The 19,083-nt window shown below is 44.2% G+C and overlaps 1 protein-coding gene across 1 annotated transcript; it reads left to right on the plus strand.

Moving 5' to 3' along the window:
* The first annotated feature begins 3,810 nt into the window (after positions 1-3,810).
* ASB4 (ankyrin repeat and SOCS box containing 4) lies at positions 3,811-18,683 on the plus strand. Its single transcript, XM_013183434.3, has 5 exons — positions 3,811-4,116; positions 7,297-7,596; positions 10,260-10,750; positions 11,997-12,110; positions 14,200-18,683. Exons 1-5 carry the CDS (start codon positions 3,903-3,905, stop codon positions 14,386-14,388), a joined length of 1,308 nt encoding a protein of 435 aa, XP_013038888.3. The 5' UTR covers positions 3,811-3,902; the 3' UTR covers positions 14,389-18,683.
* Positions 18,684-19,083: the final 400 nt, after the last annotated feature.

Below are 19,083 nucleotides of genomic sequence, written 5' to 3' on the forward strand. Positions count from 1 at the left end.
TCAGAAATCTTATGTCTAAATGCCTTTGAGGAATCTGTGTCATTTTTTTCCCCATCCCTAGCGAATGAGAACAAGAGTGAAACAGCGAATCAAAGAACAAGAGGGGGATTCCAAACTGATGATATTTAGGTGGTTTCAGGTTAACCAGCCACAGGGATGATTTTACAGAGAGGACTTTTCTCAAAAGATGATTTACAAGCTGAGCACCTGGAGAAAATAGTTTGCACCTGGCACAGCTGAAGAGATTTTTCTAATATTTTTATTCTACTGAGAAATAAAGCAAGGAACATGGAATAGATTTTTGTAATCTTCACACTCACAGTCAGCACCCTGTAAGAAGAAAATCAAATAAAATATAACAATGGCTAAAGCAGGCAGAAGGATGTACAACAAGGAAAAAAATCAGTGCAAATATTGCCAAAAGAAGTGTGATACGAATAGATAAAAGGATTGTGCTCTATCCAGCTTGGGAACTGAGAGCAGCCAGGAAGAAACAAGGGATTTGTAAGCAGCATGGGCAGTGGGGTGACAGACTTGGCCTGGTGCTGCAGGTGCTGTAAGTGCCACAGCAAAGCAGGCGGATTGTGATCACTACTGCAGCAGCATTTTTAAGAGCATGCACTGTTCAGAAGAGATGAAAGCGTCGGATTTACTCAATGATCTGTTTCTTGCTTCGGGGACACAGACCTGAACGTCAGTACATTTTCCTCCTTAACATGTCAGGCCTCCGAGCAGCCCAGACGGCTTCGCATGGAGGCTGCAGCGTTACTGCTTAACTAACCTGCTTTAGCCAGTGATCTGCTGAGGGAAGGAAAGGATAGAGCTGAAATCTCACCAGCCAAGTGTGCTCACACACTGCTGCAAGGTTCAGCGCTGTAGGGTGTGCACAACGCTTCAAGGCCCCTGCTACTGCCATCGCCACTGGGACAGCGGTGCTGTACACAGGCTGATGGGGAGCTGTGCTTGCCTTGGATCTCAGCTAGGATGGGTTTCTGTATTGCTGTATATTCTGTATTTTCTCCTCCACTACTCCAGCTGCATCACAACCGTTCTTTTGGAGCATTTTTCCTTTTGCTGGCTTTCTGCCTGCCCCAGCATAGAGTTCAGGATGTTGATCTTCACCTCCAAGGCTCTGTGGTGCTAGAGCTCTTCCAACACTGCTGTGGAGGTGCAAGTTGTATAGCTGCCAATATATCATTGCTCTGCATCAGCAGGTGCCAATGAGGGGGCCCTGGCTCCTTCAGTCTCCTCAGGAGACACACTCCACACAGCCTGCCAGTACATCTTTTCTCATTTTCTCCTTAAGGCTGTCTTTGTCTTTTATTAGCCATCACATCTCTGGCTTTCACATGAACTCCTGTGCCACCACTCACACATCTCATAATATCACCCCGATGTTACCTTCATGCACTCGCCTTCAGGCAGCTCTCCCTGGCTCAGTTCTGCTGCCCAGTGCCCAGCATAATAAAGAACACGGACCACTGAAATCAGTGCAAATATTTCCCTTGACTTCAATGGACTTTGGAACAGGCCTGTGATAACCTGCTTTGTTTGACCAAGAGGGTCCTCGCGGCCCATCTGAAGTCCATGGTGACACTCCCGTTGCCTGAAGTGGAAAGCAGCTTGTGCCCCAGAAGTGCTGTTTGCCTTTTTTCTTCTTTCTGCAACCCTTCACACCTGGTTCTTCTGACCTGCTGTAGTCACTTATGAGGGGCAGATCCAGCCCTGGTGAGGTGCGGGTGTTTGTGTGCCTGTGGCTCACACTGTGAGGATGGGTGAGCTGTGGGGCACTGTGTGGGGCAGGAGGAGGGCTTAGGAGATGGAGGCAGGAGCTGTCTTCCCTCTAAAAATGTGCCTTTGTGTTAGCTGTGTAATTTAGGCAATTGATCCTAAATACCGAAACTACATTTCTTAGAGGATATAATGTGTGAGTGTCTGCAGTGCCCATCACAGCGGCCTCAAGTCTAACTTACAAATATCATTAATACCAGTACTGTTATTTATTTTAAGAAAGTAATGAGCCATTGTTTCACAGTGAGATGTTCAGAATATTTGGCAGCTTTGGGGCTTGGTTGACATCAGTTTTGACTTTCAAAATCAAACTGCCACCTTGTGGTATGGTGATGGAGAAGTCGGTAGGAAGTTAGATACATCGCAAAAATATTGACACAGTAAAAATTGCTCCCTTTGCCCCACCAATGGCTTTCCCTATCTTCATATTCTTCAATGTGGTTTTGCTACACTTCAAGCTAATAAATAGAAGTTATTTTGTCTTCCTGTGAAAAAATAATCTAGTCTTTTGTTATTGTTTTTAAAAAATTATTTCCTTATTCTTGTATATAACTGTGCTGAAAGCAGCAGGGTAGTGAAACAACCAGTGTACTTATGGGAGTAGATTTGTCAAGGTTAGACCTGAATGCAGCTTACAGGAAAAGAGTAAATATAAAGGCAGTAGGTACCTGTAGTTGTTCCCTTTCTCTATGTTAAGCTCATTAGTGTTAACGAAGATTTTTATGAGAATAGAGCAGGGCCAAACAAATTACTGAAGGCAAGCAAGTTGTAGTGCCTCTGAAGCGCACTCCCTGTGCACCCTCTTGAACCACAACTGCGAGGTAATTGTGCTCAGCCTTCTCTTCCGCCGTGGGCCAAGCTACCATAAATCACTTCACCTTGGTTGTCAACCAAGAGCAAGCATGATGTACAGCAGTCCATCACAGCCACATGCTTGTCTGTGCATCTCAGCCTTGGTGAGACGGCAGAGCAGTATGGAGATGTCCTGGCCTGGTCCTTTATACGGCTAGACTGAGTGTCCTTGTGCCATCTATTAATACTTATGAAAGACAGATGAAAGCCCATTTCAAACTGGAAAGTGTAGCTGAGGTGAACTGTTGAGGACAGCCACATATCGGCGCTCTGCACATCCATGACTTCTCAGGAATATCGTGGTTTAAAAAAGCCATGCGAGTAACAAGGATGTGACATAGGATGTGAAGTTCACATCTTGTCCCTCTGCTCATGCCAGACAAGCATTAACACTTCTCCTAAAGGATGGAGCGGAGACGTCCACTACTAAGAGGATGAAAGTTAGAGGGTGGCAGTCATGCAGGAGGGACTGGGAGTGTATTGAGAGCTCCCCTGTCCCATAATGTGGCCATACAGCTCTGCAGCCCTTCCATCCTTGCATTTCTCCTTCCTGGGTGCACTTCCACCTGCCACCTGTGGTCCCTGAGTAAACTGGGGAACTCCTGCTGCTCGGGGCGTTATACAGCTGACTGGGCAGGATCAACACAGCCATCCTTGGGGCTTTATGTGTCAGGGCATCTGTGAGACCCGCGTGGTGGTGGGCTCTTGTGGAGGCCTGCCTGGTGGCTGGCTGGAGGAATGAAAGCAACACCAACAGGATGAATGCTGTCCCACAGGAAGAGTGCCTTGGAATTTATTTATTTTTTTCTTTCTGAAATGCATTAGCTAAAAGGCTTCTGCAAAGTGAGCACCACATCCCTCTTCAGTCAATAAATCACTAATGGTAACTATGAAAAGAAATATAAGTATTTCTCCAGCTGAGAAACAACACCAAGGACTACTGTCTTTTAATGTGAGTGCATGGCAGGAGCAGAGGGTGGCCACGTGGTTAGTGAAGCTTAATGTGTATAAAGCCTGTAGAGATATCTCTTATTCTGGTTTTATTGCTAGTGTGTCTGTCCTCACTTTCACAAAAAGAGTGTGGTGATATCTAAGAGTGGTATTTCAATGCCTGAAATGCTCCTCATATAAATAGAACAAGCAGATCAGCATGACCAAGTGATAAAATTACCTTCTGGTCTTCAGGAACTTCAGCATGTAACTGCGCTATAGGGACCTCAGTGCACCCCTCTTCACAGCACAAATAAATACATTTGGAAATGGATCTGGAGGAGACATGCGAAGAAGGAGAGAACATGGAGAGGAAAATGACTCGAACTGCAGCTGCAAAGTTGGTGAAAAAGGCTTTCCTCGAAGCCCTGAAGTCCAATGACTATGAAACACTGGAAGAGCTCTTGAACCAAAAGAAAATAGACGTGGACACGGTGTTTGAAGTGGAAGATGAAAACCTGATCCTGGCATCCTATAAACAAGGTAAACGTGGCAGCACTCACAAGCCAGCAAGTAGATGGGTTCAGGTAGTTTTCCAGAAACCGTGGCCTTGTGCCCCTGCTAAAAGCTACAGCATAAGTTGACTCGTGGGCAGCAGTGTCACTAGGCTCATACGGCCGCGGTCACCGGAGGGGAGCTTATCAGCTGTGCTGCAGGGCTTGGTGCAGGGCAGGCCAGACACCAGCACGAGCCTCCACGCCACCAGGGCAGCTGCTGTAGCTTCAGGGAAGTCCAGAAGGAGGGGTCCTTTGCCATCTCCTTGCAGAGAATTAGAGCACAAAGCCCAGAGTAGACACACGCAGGCTAAGTGTGGTGTACAAATGTCTTGCATGTTCCCCAACACATAAGCAGACAACTCAGATACAAAATATTCAGTCTCTTCCATTTGCAGTTTACAATAGTGGTACAGTGAATTCTCCTTGGCTTAGGAGAGCTAAAGAAAACCTATGGACCTTGAATGTTGCTGGATGGGAGGAGCTGTGTTTTTCAAGCTCACAGAAAGTGAAGATTTGCTAGTTTATCAAAATATTTTGGATTAAAATTAAAAGTAATAATTAAAAAAAAAAAAAAACAGAGAAGACGTTTCAGCTGTTCTGAAAGGTAGAAAATCCAAACCAGCTGTCATCCAGATACTGAGTTTCCAAAAATTTACAGTTCAAAACAATGAAACAAGTTTGCTGTCTGCTGAAATCAACAGACTTCATTGCCTACTTGCTAACAGCCTCCCTATGAGTATCTGAAAAACAGTAATGACCAACTTTTGCCAGAAGTTAGGCATAGATGGAGATAAACACCTCCAGTCTCAGCAGCACAGCAAATGCACCTTTTTTTTTTTTTTTCCTGTGGTGTAAGGGAGGGACAACATCCCACCCCTTCCCCTTTTCTGTGTTTACCTCTTACTTAATGAACAGCTGCTGTCCTTTTGGTTTCATTAGGGTGAGGATGATGCAGTCATGACTTACTTCCCTTGGGGACAGCATCTGAGCTAACCCACACAATGATGAGTGTATCTTAAAATATCTTTTCTTCTGCCCTCAGCAGGCTAAAATGCGTTCTGGTTGTAGTTTAAGACTATGGGATTTTTAATTGTAGATTATTTGGCAGCAAGAATTAACTCCTTTCTTTTGGAGAAAGAGATAAATGCACCCTATGGCCTAAATCACAGCAGTATACCTGCTGTGTTTGTCTGAAAGGCAGAAGGCACGCTGTCAGCTACAATGCAAATTTTGCTTTCATTCTGAATCCCAGATAACCATGATTTAAGAGGAGGATTTCCTTGGGGAGGGAGAGAGGAGAAAAATTAAGCACCACCATTCAAACAGCTTGAGCTCTGCCACAGCCCTAAGCAATGCAGTGGAAAGGAGATCCCATGGGTGTCAGAGGGGCTTCCTCTCGTGCAAAAGAGGCTGAGAGCTGCCAAGGACACTGACCTTTCGTGCACCATTGCTAGTTTCCCCCCCAAGAAATAGACGAGCTTAAAGAGGCCTCCTGCAAAGCCCGTGTCTGCTTCCTGCTCAGTGCCAGGTCCCCTTCCCTTCGGGCTCAGGGATGTCTGTGGGTTTGGGCAGGGGACGTGGGAGATGCTCACCTGCAGCAGCACAAGCAAAGGAAATAAAGGGTGGTCTCAGGCAGGAAAACTGTGGCTGTGTAAAGGGGTAACCTGGCGTTTAAGGATCACTGTCCTGCTGTTCACATCATTTATGGCTGACATCTACATATTTTCAGGCCCACCTCAGTGTGGGATCAGGCTGGTAACAAGGGGGAGCACCAAATGTGAATTCAGTTGGGGATCCAGTTTAAGAAGCCTGCTGTGCTGTATGCATAGACTCGGGGACACAGCCCACCTACCTGGCACCCAGTTTGGGGGCAAATGATGAAAAAGATGTTTCTCTCTGCCACCAGTGGTTTTTTTCTGTCTCTTTCCTTCCTCTCCATCTCTCTTCCTGTCTAATGCAGTACATACGAGTCCTGCAAAAATTGTATCTATGTGAAATTAAGGTGGAAAAACTGTATAAAACTAAAGACTCAGAAATAAAGGTCTGAATTAATTTGGCCTCATTACACATCTGCAGCATTTTTCTCTTTTTCTTGATAACAGTATTTAACCAGGCATTTGTCCAAGTAGATATAAATAAATCAAACCCAGAAAATTTTATAGGCACATTCTAGCTAAGAAGCAGCTGCTGTACCTAAAAAAAAAAAAAAAAAGTTTCAGATTTCTCCTGCTCTTCTGCCAGAATTATTTTGATTTTACTTTTTTTTTTTTTAAAAAACAAATTATTATAGTAATCACTTCAGAGACTGCATTAAACATGTAGTCCTATCTTGGGAACAAATATTGGTCTTACACCTGTTTATAAGTTAAAAAAAAAAAAAAAAATCCGTGAAAAATCTGAACATTTTGGAGCCAAATTTCATACTAAACTGTCCCTGCTTCCATTTGGCTCTTCCACCAAGTTTACATCAACATCAAAACTCCTCACTCTGTGCTCCTCAGGGGCAGTAGTTGGCAGAAGGTCCGTGATACAGATGCAAACCCATTGCCAGGGGTCATCTATGGGCAATGCATCACTAGGAGTCTGAATCGAGCTCCTGACATGCATGATCCCGCAGTCTCCCACGCAGAAACAGCAGGATAAGCTGTCTGTTGAGTCACTGGCCTAAGCAAATGCTGCCTTCTTATTCCAACTTATTCCATTTTATTCTTATTTGTTTAGCTGTTGGCAGACTGAAGAGCCCATTTCCCCCATATTTTTTAGCTAGTGGCATTTCAAATGCACTAAGCCTTTATTATTATTGTTATTATTATTATATAAATATTATTATATTTGTATTGCTATTATTGTTATAATAATATTATTATCATTATCATCATCATCATTCTGTCTCCAGAGGTCACCAGGAAAACAAAAGCTGCCTTTGGGCAGCTACATGGGAATTATGTCTCCAAAAATCAGGCTATTCAGCACACATAATAAAAGTACCTAATGAAAATTAAGTTATGCTTGAGATAACTTTGTGTGCGCTAAACTCTAGCTGGTGAAATTACAGTAAATTAAACCCAAACTCCAGCCTTTTCTTCCTCCTCTGTTGTTCTCAGTAGGTGGATAATCCAAAGGAAAATCTTAGCCAAGGATGGTAACACTTTTTCATTTTGTACAGGGTATTGGCTACCTAGCTACAAATTAAAAATATCCTGGGCAACTGGGCTTCATCTAGCTGTCATGTACGGTCATCTGGAGAGTCTTTCGGTCCTGCTCAATCACAAAGCTACGATCAACTGCCGGCCCAATGGAAAAGCTGCAATCCACATAGCGTGTGAAACAGCAAATGTTGAGTGCCTCAAGATCCTTTGCAACCATGGAGCTAAGCTGAACTGCTTTTCAATGAGCGGGCAGGCGCCCCTGCACTTCTGTACGACACGAACCTCCGTGCCTTGCGCCCAGCAGCTGATTTGGAGAGGTAAGGTAAAACTCTGGAGAGTCTCTCGTGGCGTGACTAGAGATGGTGGGCATGGCTTGCGGCTTGCCTCAGGAGGCAAGATGCCAAAGTACGTATGTTTATCCATTCCATCCCCAGCTGACTCGCCTCTTCATCCCAGACTTCTTTTCCCCATCTCTTTGATCAGCTGAAGTTTCTCCTGTCCCGACTCCTCACCCCACCTGACCTCCCCTCACCCTGGCCACCGGCCCTTACTCCAGGGCTGTTTCCCATTTCAGTGCTTCCAACCCGCTGCCCAGCCAGTCCTTCAGCAGAAGAGCTCCTCCGAATGAGGGAGTTTCTTCTTCTCTATTTTTGTTTCTGTCTTCCTCATCTAGGTTTACTATTGAAAAGTTTTCACACGAAAGTGCACCCCTACCCTTGTCTTTGTTGCTCACATTTCCTTGATCTCCATAAATTCTTCTATTCATTTGCATTTGACTTGTCCCTGAAAAAAACATGCAGTTTTTCATACAGTCTCTTAATTGCCAGCTACCAAACTCTTGCACCTACTGGGGAAAAAATGTTATTATATAAAATTTAATTTTCCTGAAGTAAGATATGTTATGTGGTTGATCATCTGTAACAAATGAAGTTATGAATAGACATAATTCATGGATAAGTATATTGCTGTTCCTTCCACTGCGTCCTTTACACAAGGAAAATGTCTCAGGACTTACTAAAGGACAGATATAAAGGGGTACAGCAAAGTCAGGCAGTTCAAGAGCCCTAAGTTACAAGTAGACAGATTCCCCTATTTGTTACACTATGCCATGGCAAATACAAACATGTGTTGTTGGGTTTTTTTTTTGGCGACATGTTTTGAAGGGTTTTTTGAGATGTAGAGCCCAGGCACGATTTGTGGGCAAGGCAATCTGAAATCCCAAATGAATAACCACATCACTTTTCTTCTGCTGGAAAGATACACATAATTTTGTTTGTTAGAAAGGAAAATAAATACTGCCAGTTGTCTCCTGCCCAAAGCAAGCAGTCCTGACAGCAGGAGTTGAATTTGCTACCATGGAAAAGCTTAAAAGTCGAACGTACTCTTATAAAATGCTGCAAATGAAAGGTTGTATTCTGCAGGCTTCCTCCACCCACCCATCAGCGAGCGAATAATAGCACTGTGCAAGCCAGCCTTCATCCCAAAGCACCCTGCAAACACAAATCTCCACGTGAAACAGAGGTTCCAAGGTGGGCAATGTCCGCAGCAGAGCACGGCAGGTGTGCATGCCACCCAAAAGCCAAAGACAGGGTTTGTTTCTGTCCCTGCCCCAAGGATTCCCACTGGCATCTCCCACCCCGCCCTCCGCACTGGTGCTCTCACACAGGTCACTTCAGGTAAATGCAGTTTAACCATTTCTCACCTGGGCACGTGGCCAGCCAGGCAGATCTGTGCCCGGGTTTGCTTACTGCCTCCAGACTTGTGCTGCTGATACTCTCAGGGACGTGTAACGCGAGTAACGCTCAACATGGTTTAGTGGGATTAGCACCCAGCCCAGAGGTAATTTCTCACGCCTCTTTCTCCCTCTCCGTCAGTACATCTCAGTTTTAGTGCAGCTTTGGCCGTGTAAGGGCTTTCATGAGGCTGGGAAGAAGAGTTTTTTTATATATGTATATATATAAAAAACTATATAATTATACACACACTATATACATTAGATACATGATATATATTATACTGCAGTTCTGCTTTGCTTTCAGGAACAGGCTCTCGCCAATCTTTCCTCTAATAAGCATTGTTAGGTATTATTCCTCCAGGAATTTGCATTTCTTCAGAGCAAATTGCTGGTAGCTGGAAAGGAAGGAGGCAGCCGGGAAGTCCCAGGGCAGCAGGCTCAGGAGCCTGGCACTGTTTTGGCAGAAGGCAGGGGCCGGGCTCCTGTCCGCCTGTCCTGCAGCAGCTCCCCTTCGGTGCACAGTAGATGGTGCTGTTGCTTCAACTGGAATATAAATTCGGCACAAATACAGCTGTTACACCAGTCCTGTTAACAGCTTGGAAACAGGATCCAGACCCTCAGCTGGGGACTTTCTTTACTTTTTATTATTATTTTATTTTATTTTATTTTATTTTATTTTATTTTATTTTATTTTATTTTATTTTATTTTATTTTATTTTATTTTATTTATTTTATTTTATTTTATTTTATTTTATTTTATTTTATTATCATCTATGGATCTATCATAAGATGTCCTTTCTTCCAGGCTCACAGTTAACGAGGTGCTGCAGGAAGCTTTCTCAGGGTACAGAATTGAGCAGAGCTATTCTCTGGAGTACAAATAAAGATCTCCTTTTTCCTTCAGATCTTAATTTATAGGAAAAAGCACTTCACACAGAGATTTGGACCTGAATGCTGCTCCAAAGCAGTGTTCAGATAAGGCCTTCTGTCAGCTCAAGGGCCAAGCTATGACACCAGAAACTGGATCCAAGAATGTGAAGTTTCTGAGGGTTTCCCAGAGGCCTAAGAAATGCAGAATCCTTGACCCTTGCTAATTGCATTTTGATGTGAAAAAAAAAAAAAAAAAAAAAAGGATTTGCAATCCTTTACCATCTCCTTGGGTAGCAGGGTTCTAGCAGAGTGCTGTCTGAACCAGGATTCTGTTCCCTTGATTATTTTTTTTTTCCCATCATCTTTCCTTGGCAGGAGCAAACGTGAACATAAAAACGAACAACCAGGACGAGGAGACCCCTCTGCACATGGTCGCGCGTTTGGGTATCCCCGAGCTCGTGGCCTTTTACGTGGAACAAGGGGCGCAGGTGGATGCTCTCAATGCCCACCTGGAGACCCCCCTGGCCTGCGCAGCCTACTGGGCCCTGCACTACAAGGACCAGACGTACAGCCCAGACCACCACCTCATCTGTCGGATGCTCTTAGACTACAAAGCTGAAGTGAACACCCGTGATGAGGATTTCAAGTCACCGCTCCACAAAGCTGCCTGGAACTGTGATCACGTGCTGCTGCACATGCTGCTGGAGGCAGGGGCAGAGGCAAACATCATGGATGTGAACGGCTGCGCGCCCCTGCAGTACATCATAAAAGTGACGTCTGTACGGCCAGCTGCCCAGCCTGACATCTGCTACCAGCTGCTCCTGAATCACGGAGCAGCCAGGATATATCCTCTGCAATTCCACAAGGTTAAGGGTGGCTTTGTACAGCGCGGGGATATGGAGAGAGGGGATGTCTGGAACAGGACGGGGGGGAGAGACCCAAGCGCCAGGGTTTGGTGGTACCAGGATTTGCAGGAGTCCTGTAAACTGTGGACCCAGAATGCCCAAAATCTATTGTAAGGTTGATATCATTTACCTGAAGCAAAATTGCCATTGCTAATGCCAGAAACCAGATGCAGGTCCCGTATTCATTCTTAATCAGCCCGAAACTCAGAATTCTAAATGCTGGTTCGAGCCTAATTTTTCAGAGCTGATTCACATTCTCATTTTGGAAAATCTCGCCTTCATCAAACCTGGCTCCAATATGCTTAACTGGATTGTACAAAATGCACGTTTCATGGCCTCTACCAAAGACTGGAGGTCAGATGAGATGATTCAGTTTGTCACTTCTGACCTTTAGAAATACAAATACATTCAAACTGAAATGGATCTCACTGAAGCTTGGGCTTGTTTTCAGGAAATGTGAGAAATAAAGGGAAATTCTGGGCCTGGGTTCATAGCTGATTGATAATAATAACAACAACAGTAATAGTAATAATAGTAAAAATAATAGCAAAATCCCTACCAAAGAATTCCTGCAGCTCTTCAAAGCCCAAAGCACTGTAGCTGGCAGACTTCTTGTACCAGGCAATGAAGTAAGCTTGCTCTAGTCAGGACTCATTTCCTCTCATCCTTTGCCTTCAGCATAATTTCGCAGCCCCTCCACTGCATATATAAAATTTTATCAATCCTAGCAGTCAGAACCTTTGAAAAAAAATGCTAAACCTTTGGTTTTGCCCTCCTGAGCTGAGGATGAGCTGGTCCTGTCTGTAACAAAACAACTCATTTTTCTAGAGCGTGTTTGAGAGCCGGGCCTGGGGTCTCCTCTTCCTGCCTCTGCCTTTCCCCCGTTGCACGGAGTGGGGCTCGGTTCCAATCTATCATTTCCCATCTGCAAAATGTGTAGGATGATGTTTATCCCAGAGGGATGCTCTGCAGCTTTGTCTGCGAAAGCCTGTCTGCTGTGTGGGTCAGAAATGCACATCGTACAGTGTGAATGCAAAGTGTTATTCCACGGGTGCGAGTGACAATTTCTTCCTTCTGAGCTGAAGTTATCAGGCAGAGCTGATTTTAGATGTGTCCACCCCCGTGTGCCCTCGCACAGTGCCAAGCAGCCAGGCTAGCCCCAGTGCCTCTCGGCGGTGCTCATGGTCTCTGTACGCCCTGACTGCAGGTGCTGCAAGCCTGTCATTCCCACCCCAGAGCTGTGGAGGTTGTCGTCAACACCTACGAGCACATCAAATCAACATCTAAGTGGAAAGCAGCCATACCCGATGATGTCTTTGAGGTAAGCTCTTAACGAGTTGTAACTGGGTAAAATCCAGACTTATTATTTGTTCTCCACACCTGGCCACAGAAAACCGAGAATGGTTTTAAAAGGGAATTACACACCAGAGGATTTGGGACTTCTCCATTTAATATCATTCACTTCACACACGCTGCCCCAAAACTGGGGATTTTTTCTTTAGAGATGGGTACCATATCCAAATCTGCTGAAAACACTCAAGAAATACAGATGTGTTGTCCTGGTGACAGTGGGAACCTCAGTGATGTGGGATGTTCAGGGTTATGCTGTAGCTTTAAATAATAGTTTATCTTTGTAAGAGAGAATAAGAGAGTTCGGAACAGTCTGGACATAAAAGCTGTTTTTTTTTTTTATTCTTTTTTTTTTTGGTGAAATGTTTTCACACAGTTTAGTTGAATAGTTTCTCCAAAAAAAAAAAAAAAAGTTATTTCCAATAAAAATATTGCTTTTCCAGCTATGTCAGGTAAAAAGTTTTTGGTTTTAAATTGAAGCTCCTTCGATAAAATGAAGATAAATGGGTCTCTGTGCCACCTGGAGATTTCAATAGACTTTTTTTTTTTTTTTTTTTTGAGAAAGTCTCATGGTGACATTATCCTTTGCTGCACTCCCTGTCAGGGATGCTGCAGAAGCTCAGATATCCCTGCACTCAGCAAGCGCAAAATATTCTGGCTGTGACTGGTGTCTCTTAAGACCTGCCAGTGAGTGTATTTATATATTTTTTTAGGTCAGCAATTGTTTTAAAAGCACCATATTACAAGGTATATATTTAGGTATGTATTTAGGTTCTGTTGCATGGGTTAAGTTTCTGTAGTTTCTGTAGTATCTGTTTCTAACCATATGACTGGTTAACTGCAAATACAAGAAAGAACTTAAACGAAAAACGAGGTCAAAGAGGGAAGAGGTGTTGTCAAAGTGCCAAATTGGGCGATGGGTTTTGACATAATTATCCCATTACTTCAGAAATCTGCACAGTCCCAATATTCCATTTTAAAGCTAGTTCTTGATTAATACCAGGGTTTTTCAAATTTTTCGACTTGGTTAAGTATACCAATGTCTGCCTTATATTGTCAGGGATGTTTAGGGAACACCATCCTTATTATAACGCAGAGCTATATGGCCAGAGGAACTGCAAGGCTGACTATTTTTCAGGTCAGCTTTACTCAGAAAAAAAAAAAAAATCAGGTGAACACAAAATGAAACATTAAAGGTCTTTTTCTACTAATTAGTAATAATAAAGCATAATAATTAAAAAAAAAAATGTTTGAGCTACAAGCGATTAGAAAGGAAATAATTATTTTTTTCTTAAGAGAAAAATTTCATTCATATTGGGAAAAGTCTACTGTTGCTCTACTTTTTTGTTGTTGTTTAACTGTCACTTTTGTTCTCAGCAATATTTGCCAAATTTTACACAAAATTAAAAAAAAAAAATTGTTGACACAAATCTGTACTTTTCAATACATATAGTGTCCCTGAAAAAAATATATATATATATATCTGCATCTGTCAAGTAGCAAGACTGTAAAGTAAGGTCAAGTCACAAGTAAGTAGCTTGTATTTACCATTTGCTTCTTTTGCTTCAGCACCATTCGTATATATCTGCAGGTTCCCTGTGGGGGTGTAACTTTATTTATTCCAAGAGGGCACTGGGGCACTGAGCAAGGCCCAGGCTGTGCTGCTGCTCACGGCCCCAGCTAACTCCGCACACCTCTGCCCTCGCCACGCTGCCTCGCTGCCCTGCGGGACTGTACAGTGCACCTGCACTGTCCCTGAGCTGCTGCTGCTCCTTTCAGGTCAGGACTAATGCCACAGGGGCCAAGGGAGAAATCCCACTTCAGACTGGTGGGTAGAAGAAGCCTAAAGACTTCATCAGGCTCTTTCACTTAACACAAAGTATTTGAGGCAAGCATAATTTTGGCTAAACCAAATTCCCGCTGCTGTGCGCGGCCCAAGGTGACAGGGCAGCTATACAGGCTTTTTAGCCTTGCTAAGAACTGTGTGTTGGGAGGGGAAAGGGGGGGAAGGCAAGAAGCGTTAGTGCCCTAAAACCCTCTTGTTTTTTCGTGTTTTGCAGCGGTACCAGGATTTCTATGACTCGCTGTTCACCGTGTGCAGCAACTCACCGCGGTCGCTCATGCACTTGTGCAGATGTGCTATTCGGGTGATGTTGTCAGAAAGATGCCACCGAGGAGTCCCCTTACTCTCCATCCCCGTGTCCATGAAGAAGTACTTGCTGCTGGAGCCAGAGGGGATAATCTACTGAGCTGCAGCAGAGCTGGCTGCGCGCCCCTGCCTGCCTCTTCCCAGATCCGCACGCCTCTGCGTGGTGCTGGAGATCCAGGCTCCACGCTCACGCAGACCTTCGCTTCTGTATGGCCTCGGGCCAGCTAGCAGCTGGGCTGGCATTTATGGCCCTTTTCAGAGCTGCAGTCCACAGAGCGGGGGCGGGGAGGCAGAGCTGGAGCAGCCCCCCTCCAGACGAACACAGGGCTGCGCGTTTGGGTGCTTTGTTCAGTCTAGCTTAAATGACCCTGTCAGTGATGCTTCCATCTCCTTCGGTATTTATTCCACTGCCTGCTAGATATCATTAGATTCAATCTGAGCAACCTTTGGTACCGTTTCACTGCAATTTTCTTCAGCTGTCATTTTAGGAGAAAAAGAAAGGGTACTGTCAAAAAGTAGTACGTTCATTAGTCATAGGAATGCTTTCCCAGAAGGAAATGGGTAAACTGCTTTGAATCATGACCACAGACAGGATTTCAGTAGTTGCCTACGGATGGAATCTGAATTCAGTCTTAGTTCAGTCTTCACTACACCTGTCTGTACCTTATAAAGCTTTGTCATAATAATATCCTTTTTAATTGTAAGATTAATTTTTTTCCATTATCAGTCATTGTATGGGAACAGGATCAAAATCTGCAGCACTGAAATTTCTGAGCATTCATATTTATGCCTGGGTAGGTCTTAGCAAGAAACTGTCTCTGTTTCCACTCTCACTGTGACCTACATTAAATTCACATCCTGGTGTTGAGAAAGGCACAGGGACTGGACTTACCCATGTAAGCTGCGCAGCTGTGCTTACACACGCGCATCCCTCAGGATGGTGTTGGATGGGATACGGGAAGATATGCAAACATTTATGTCCATTTAACACAAAATGTTCCTAGCCTATTAACACAGACTATATTCTACTATTCCACTTTTTTTTTTTTTTTTTTTTTTTTTTTTTTTTAACCTAAGCACAGGAGAGAAGAATCCCACCTTAACTGAAAGGTGTTTCCACACTGAAGAGGTGCTGGCCAAGCTGTACCAGACCTGCCAGTTGCTCTGTGCTTTCTGACCTGTCTGTGCTGGTTCCCTGCTCATCAGGAAATATTTGGCCCTGACTGAGCTGTTGTCTCCTGTTCAGGGGGATGAGATGTAGGGGTACACATTAGGTATCCTGCAGCAAGGGCAAGTGTGTGATTTGACCTACAGATAAAACCCATTTTTATTCTCTTTTTTTTCCATTCGATGCAGTCCTTTTGGGTTGTTCCCCTTCTTTAGACTCTGACAACTCTGGGCTCTGATGAAATGGAGGTGAGCTGAGCCCACCATCAGGAGCCAGTAACTCCTGACTTCCCACTGCATCTGTGACAGAGATGCTTTAGTTCCTTATCATTACCATTATCTCTCTGCAAGAGAGCCCAGAGCACACTAGCTCTTCCCAGACACACAGGAGTGGCCAAACTCTTCAGTGCCTCTGTGTCTTGCAAAATGGCAATAAGAGCACTTGAAGACATGTACAGATTATTTAGTATTACACATCACTTTGTTGGCAGAAAGCACAGTGATAAGAGTTCCTAGTAGTAGTAAGAGGCCTAACAAGTGTTCTATCGATATCAAAAATACCTAGTCAAACCCATCCTCTTGATTCCTGAGATAAAAATTTAGTTCTAATGTAGCCCAATATTTTTAAACAAGCCCTTATCTGAATTGCTTTCCTTCCATCTCAGTTTTCATGAATCAAAGCTTGTATACTGAATCCTCGTTCACAGGTCTATGTTTAAGCTACACAGCAATGTCGATAGTTATTTAACTGCTTCCAGTCCTAACAGAATATTTCAAAGACAGCACAAGCCATGAGAAAATGCCTCCTGATATGAATAAAGTTGTAATATAGGTCCTTGTACTTTACTAAAATGATGAAAATTTTCTAAAGTGAATTTTGAAGGACGGGGAAAGCTTGACTTATCTAAAGCCACTGCTTCTCTAGGCAATGTATCTGTGTGAGTCAGGAATGGGGAAGAGGATTTTCAACCAAAACAAGGCAAGAAAATGTTTGTTGCTTTTTGAATAGCCTGACAGTGAGGCAAGCTGGGCAGCCCAGAAGAGACAGATGGAGGTAGCTGGTTTTATTTGGAAGACATCCCCATGCTGGCTGCTTCTGGAAACGAAATTCTGCATCTGGAAGAGGGAGGTTTAAGGCAGAACAATAGCAGCGTTTTTTGACCTGTTGTAGTGAGGACTCTCTTGCTGAGAGAGAAGAAAAAAGGCTGTCACCAGTGTTCCTAAATTCCCTCTGATCCTCCCTCTTTGCAGTGAACACACTTAATTTTTATTCTGTGGGCACCCAGCCTCACTTCCAAGCTTTGTACCCAAGCAGGTGCCAGATTACAGCCATTGTGGTATGTGACAGGGAGCACAGTGGGATCAGGCTGATTATAGTCATAGGAATTTGCAAGCCGTTAAGAACGCTGGAGAACATCCCCATGGCAGAAAAAAAAAAGACCTGATTGATGCACTTTAATTGCTTCTGTTGTTGGAGTTAGAAAGAACAACAGTAAGAAAACCTTATTATTTGTTACTTTTTAACAGTTCTTTCTTTTTTAATCTTACTGTACTCTATTTCTAAGCACTGGATGGAGTTGCCCATGTGAGGCTTGGGGGTACCTCATCATTTCTTAGGCTTATGAAATGCACAGTCTTATTACTCTTGGTGCAGATTCCTTGAAATTTCATGTTGTCATATAATTCCTGATCACGCTTTTACATTTTCAAAGCTTCAACATATTGGATGTCTGCAAGTGGCAATAAGGAGAGACTGGGTTGTAACACCTAAAAGTCTGAACTTGGTCAATAATAGCATAAAAATGGTTTCAGGGTTGCTTGGTGTTTCCTGTGAAATGAATTGCTTTTGCCATTTGGCTTCTCAGTAGAGATGTAGCCATATCTGACACATTTTCACTGCACTTCACAGCCTGTTAGAATATTTAAAGCACTCGTGGGCACAAAGAATCAACTGTCCTTTCCCACTGGCAACCCTTTCCAACAGTTCCCTTAATGACTTGCCAACAGACATCAACCAGATTACATTTTTTAGTCCTCTTGCTTTATAAAAGGTGCCATCTATAAACATAGAGACACTTTGCATGTTTTTGTGGCCAGTGCAGAGCCATAATTCAGATGTTCATGGAAATATGGACATTCACTTTTTAAATTGCTCTTATAACAACTTTAAACCTACACCCTGATTTATGATTGGATCCGGCTTGACTCAAAACCCTACTGATTTATCCACGGAGAGAGCATGTAGGTGAAACTGAAGTCAAAATCAATCTAACACCATTCAGGACTGTATTTTCCTTCAAATCTTCAAACATCTACTCGTAGTTGGTCTGTCTTTAAATGCTGGAACAGTGAGCCCCAGACAGCACAGCCTACAGCACTGCTGCTGCTAGTCATGCCAGCCTAATGCCAAGAAGAGGAGCCAGAGACCGCAAAGTGGCAACTCAGGACATTGGAAAAGGAAGCAGCATGTGTTGATCAGCTCCTGCTCGGCCTCCAGGCAACCATTCATCCTCGAGACAGGCTAGTTTTCCAGCGTTGCTGGTAAAAGGTGAGGAGAGTTATTTTCTCTGTTGCCTCCTACTGTGTGCAGAGCTATCAAGACCTCATGGTTTGCACAAGGCTTAGAGATATGGCAAGTGGGTTTTCTCTCTGCAAAGGTGACTTTGGATGAGTAACAACAATTGTCTGCATACAGAACGGTCCTAGAGCATGTGTTTTGTTAATGTGTTCATTGCTAGTGCTTTAAGACAATACTCAACAGTCAACATCATCCACCCCTCCTCCAGACACAAGCTACCTGTTAACAGTCTGTCATTTGGCTGAAATGCAGCAATACCCTGCCTTGGGACCTCCAGCACAAGGGACCACCAGCACAAGATAGTTCCACATCCCTTGCTCCTCTCTCAATGAACTGCACTAAGATGAGATGGGAGTATTGGTTGATAGTCGGCTGAATATGAGCCAGCAGTGTGCCCAGGTGGCCAAGAAGGCCAACAGCATCCTGGCCTGTATAAGAAGCAGTGTGGCCAGCAGGTCTAGGGAAGTGATTGTGCCCCTGTACTCGGCTCTGGTGAGGCCTCACCTCGAGTACTGTGTTCAGTTTTGGGCCCCTCGCTACAGGAAGGACATGGACGTGCTCGAGCGAGTCCAGAGAAGGGCGACCAAGCTGCTGAGGGGTCTGGAGAACAAGTCTTACGAGGAGCGGCTGAGGGAGCTGGGCTTGTTCAGCCTGGAGAAGAGGAGGCTCAGGGGGCGACCTTATCTCTCTCTACAGGTACCTTAAAGGAGGCTGTAGAGAGGTGGGGGTTGGTCTGTTCTCCTACGTGCCTGGTGACAGGACGAGGGGGAATGGGCGAAAGTTGCGACAGGGGAGTTTTAGGTTGGATGTTAGGAAGTACTTCTTTACCGAAAGGGTTATTAAGCATTGGAACGGGCTGCCCAGGGAGGTGGTGGAGTCACCATCCCTGGAGGTCTTTAAAAGACGTTTAGATGTAGAGTTTAGCGATATGGTTTAGTGGAGTACTTAGTGTTAGGTCGGAGGTTGGACTCGATGATCTTGAGGTCTCTTCCAACCTAGAAATCTGTGATACTGTGATACTGTGAGATTGGATTACAAAGAGGAAAAGGT

The sequence above is a fragment of the Anser cygnoides genome, chromosome 2, assembly GCF_040182565.1.
Source record: "Anser cygnoides isolate HZ-2024a breed goose chromosome 2, Taihu_goose_T2T_genome, whole genome shotgun sequence".
In the NCBI taxonomy this organism is placed as follows: domain Eukaryota; kingdom Metazoa; phylum Chordata; class Aves; order Anseriformes; family Anatidae; genus Anser; species Anser cygnoides.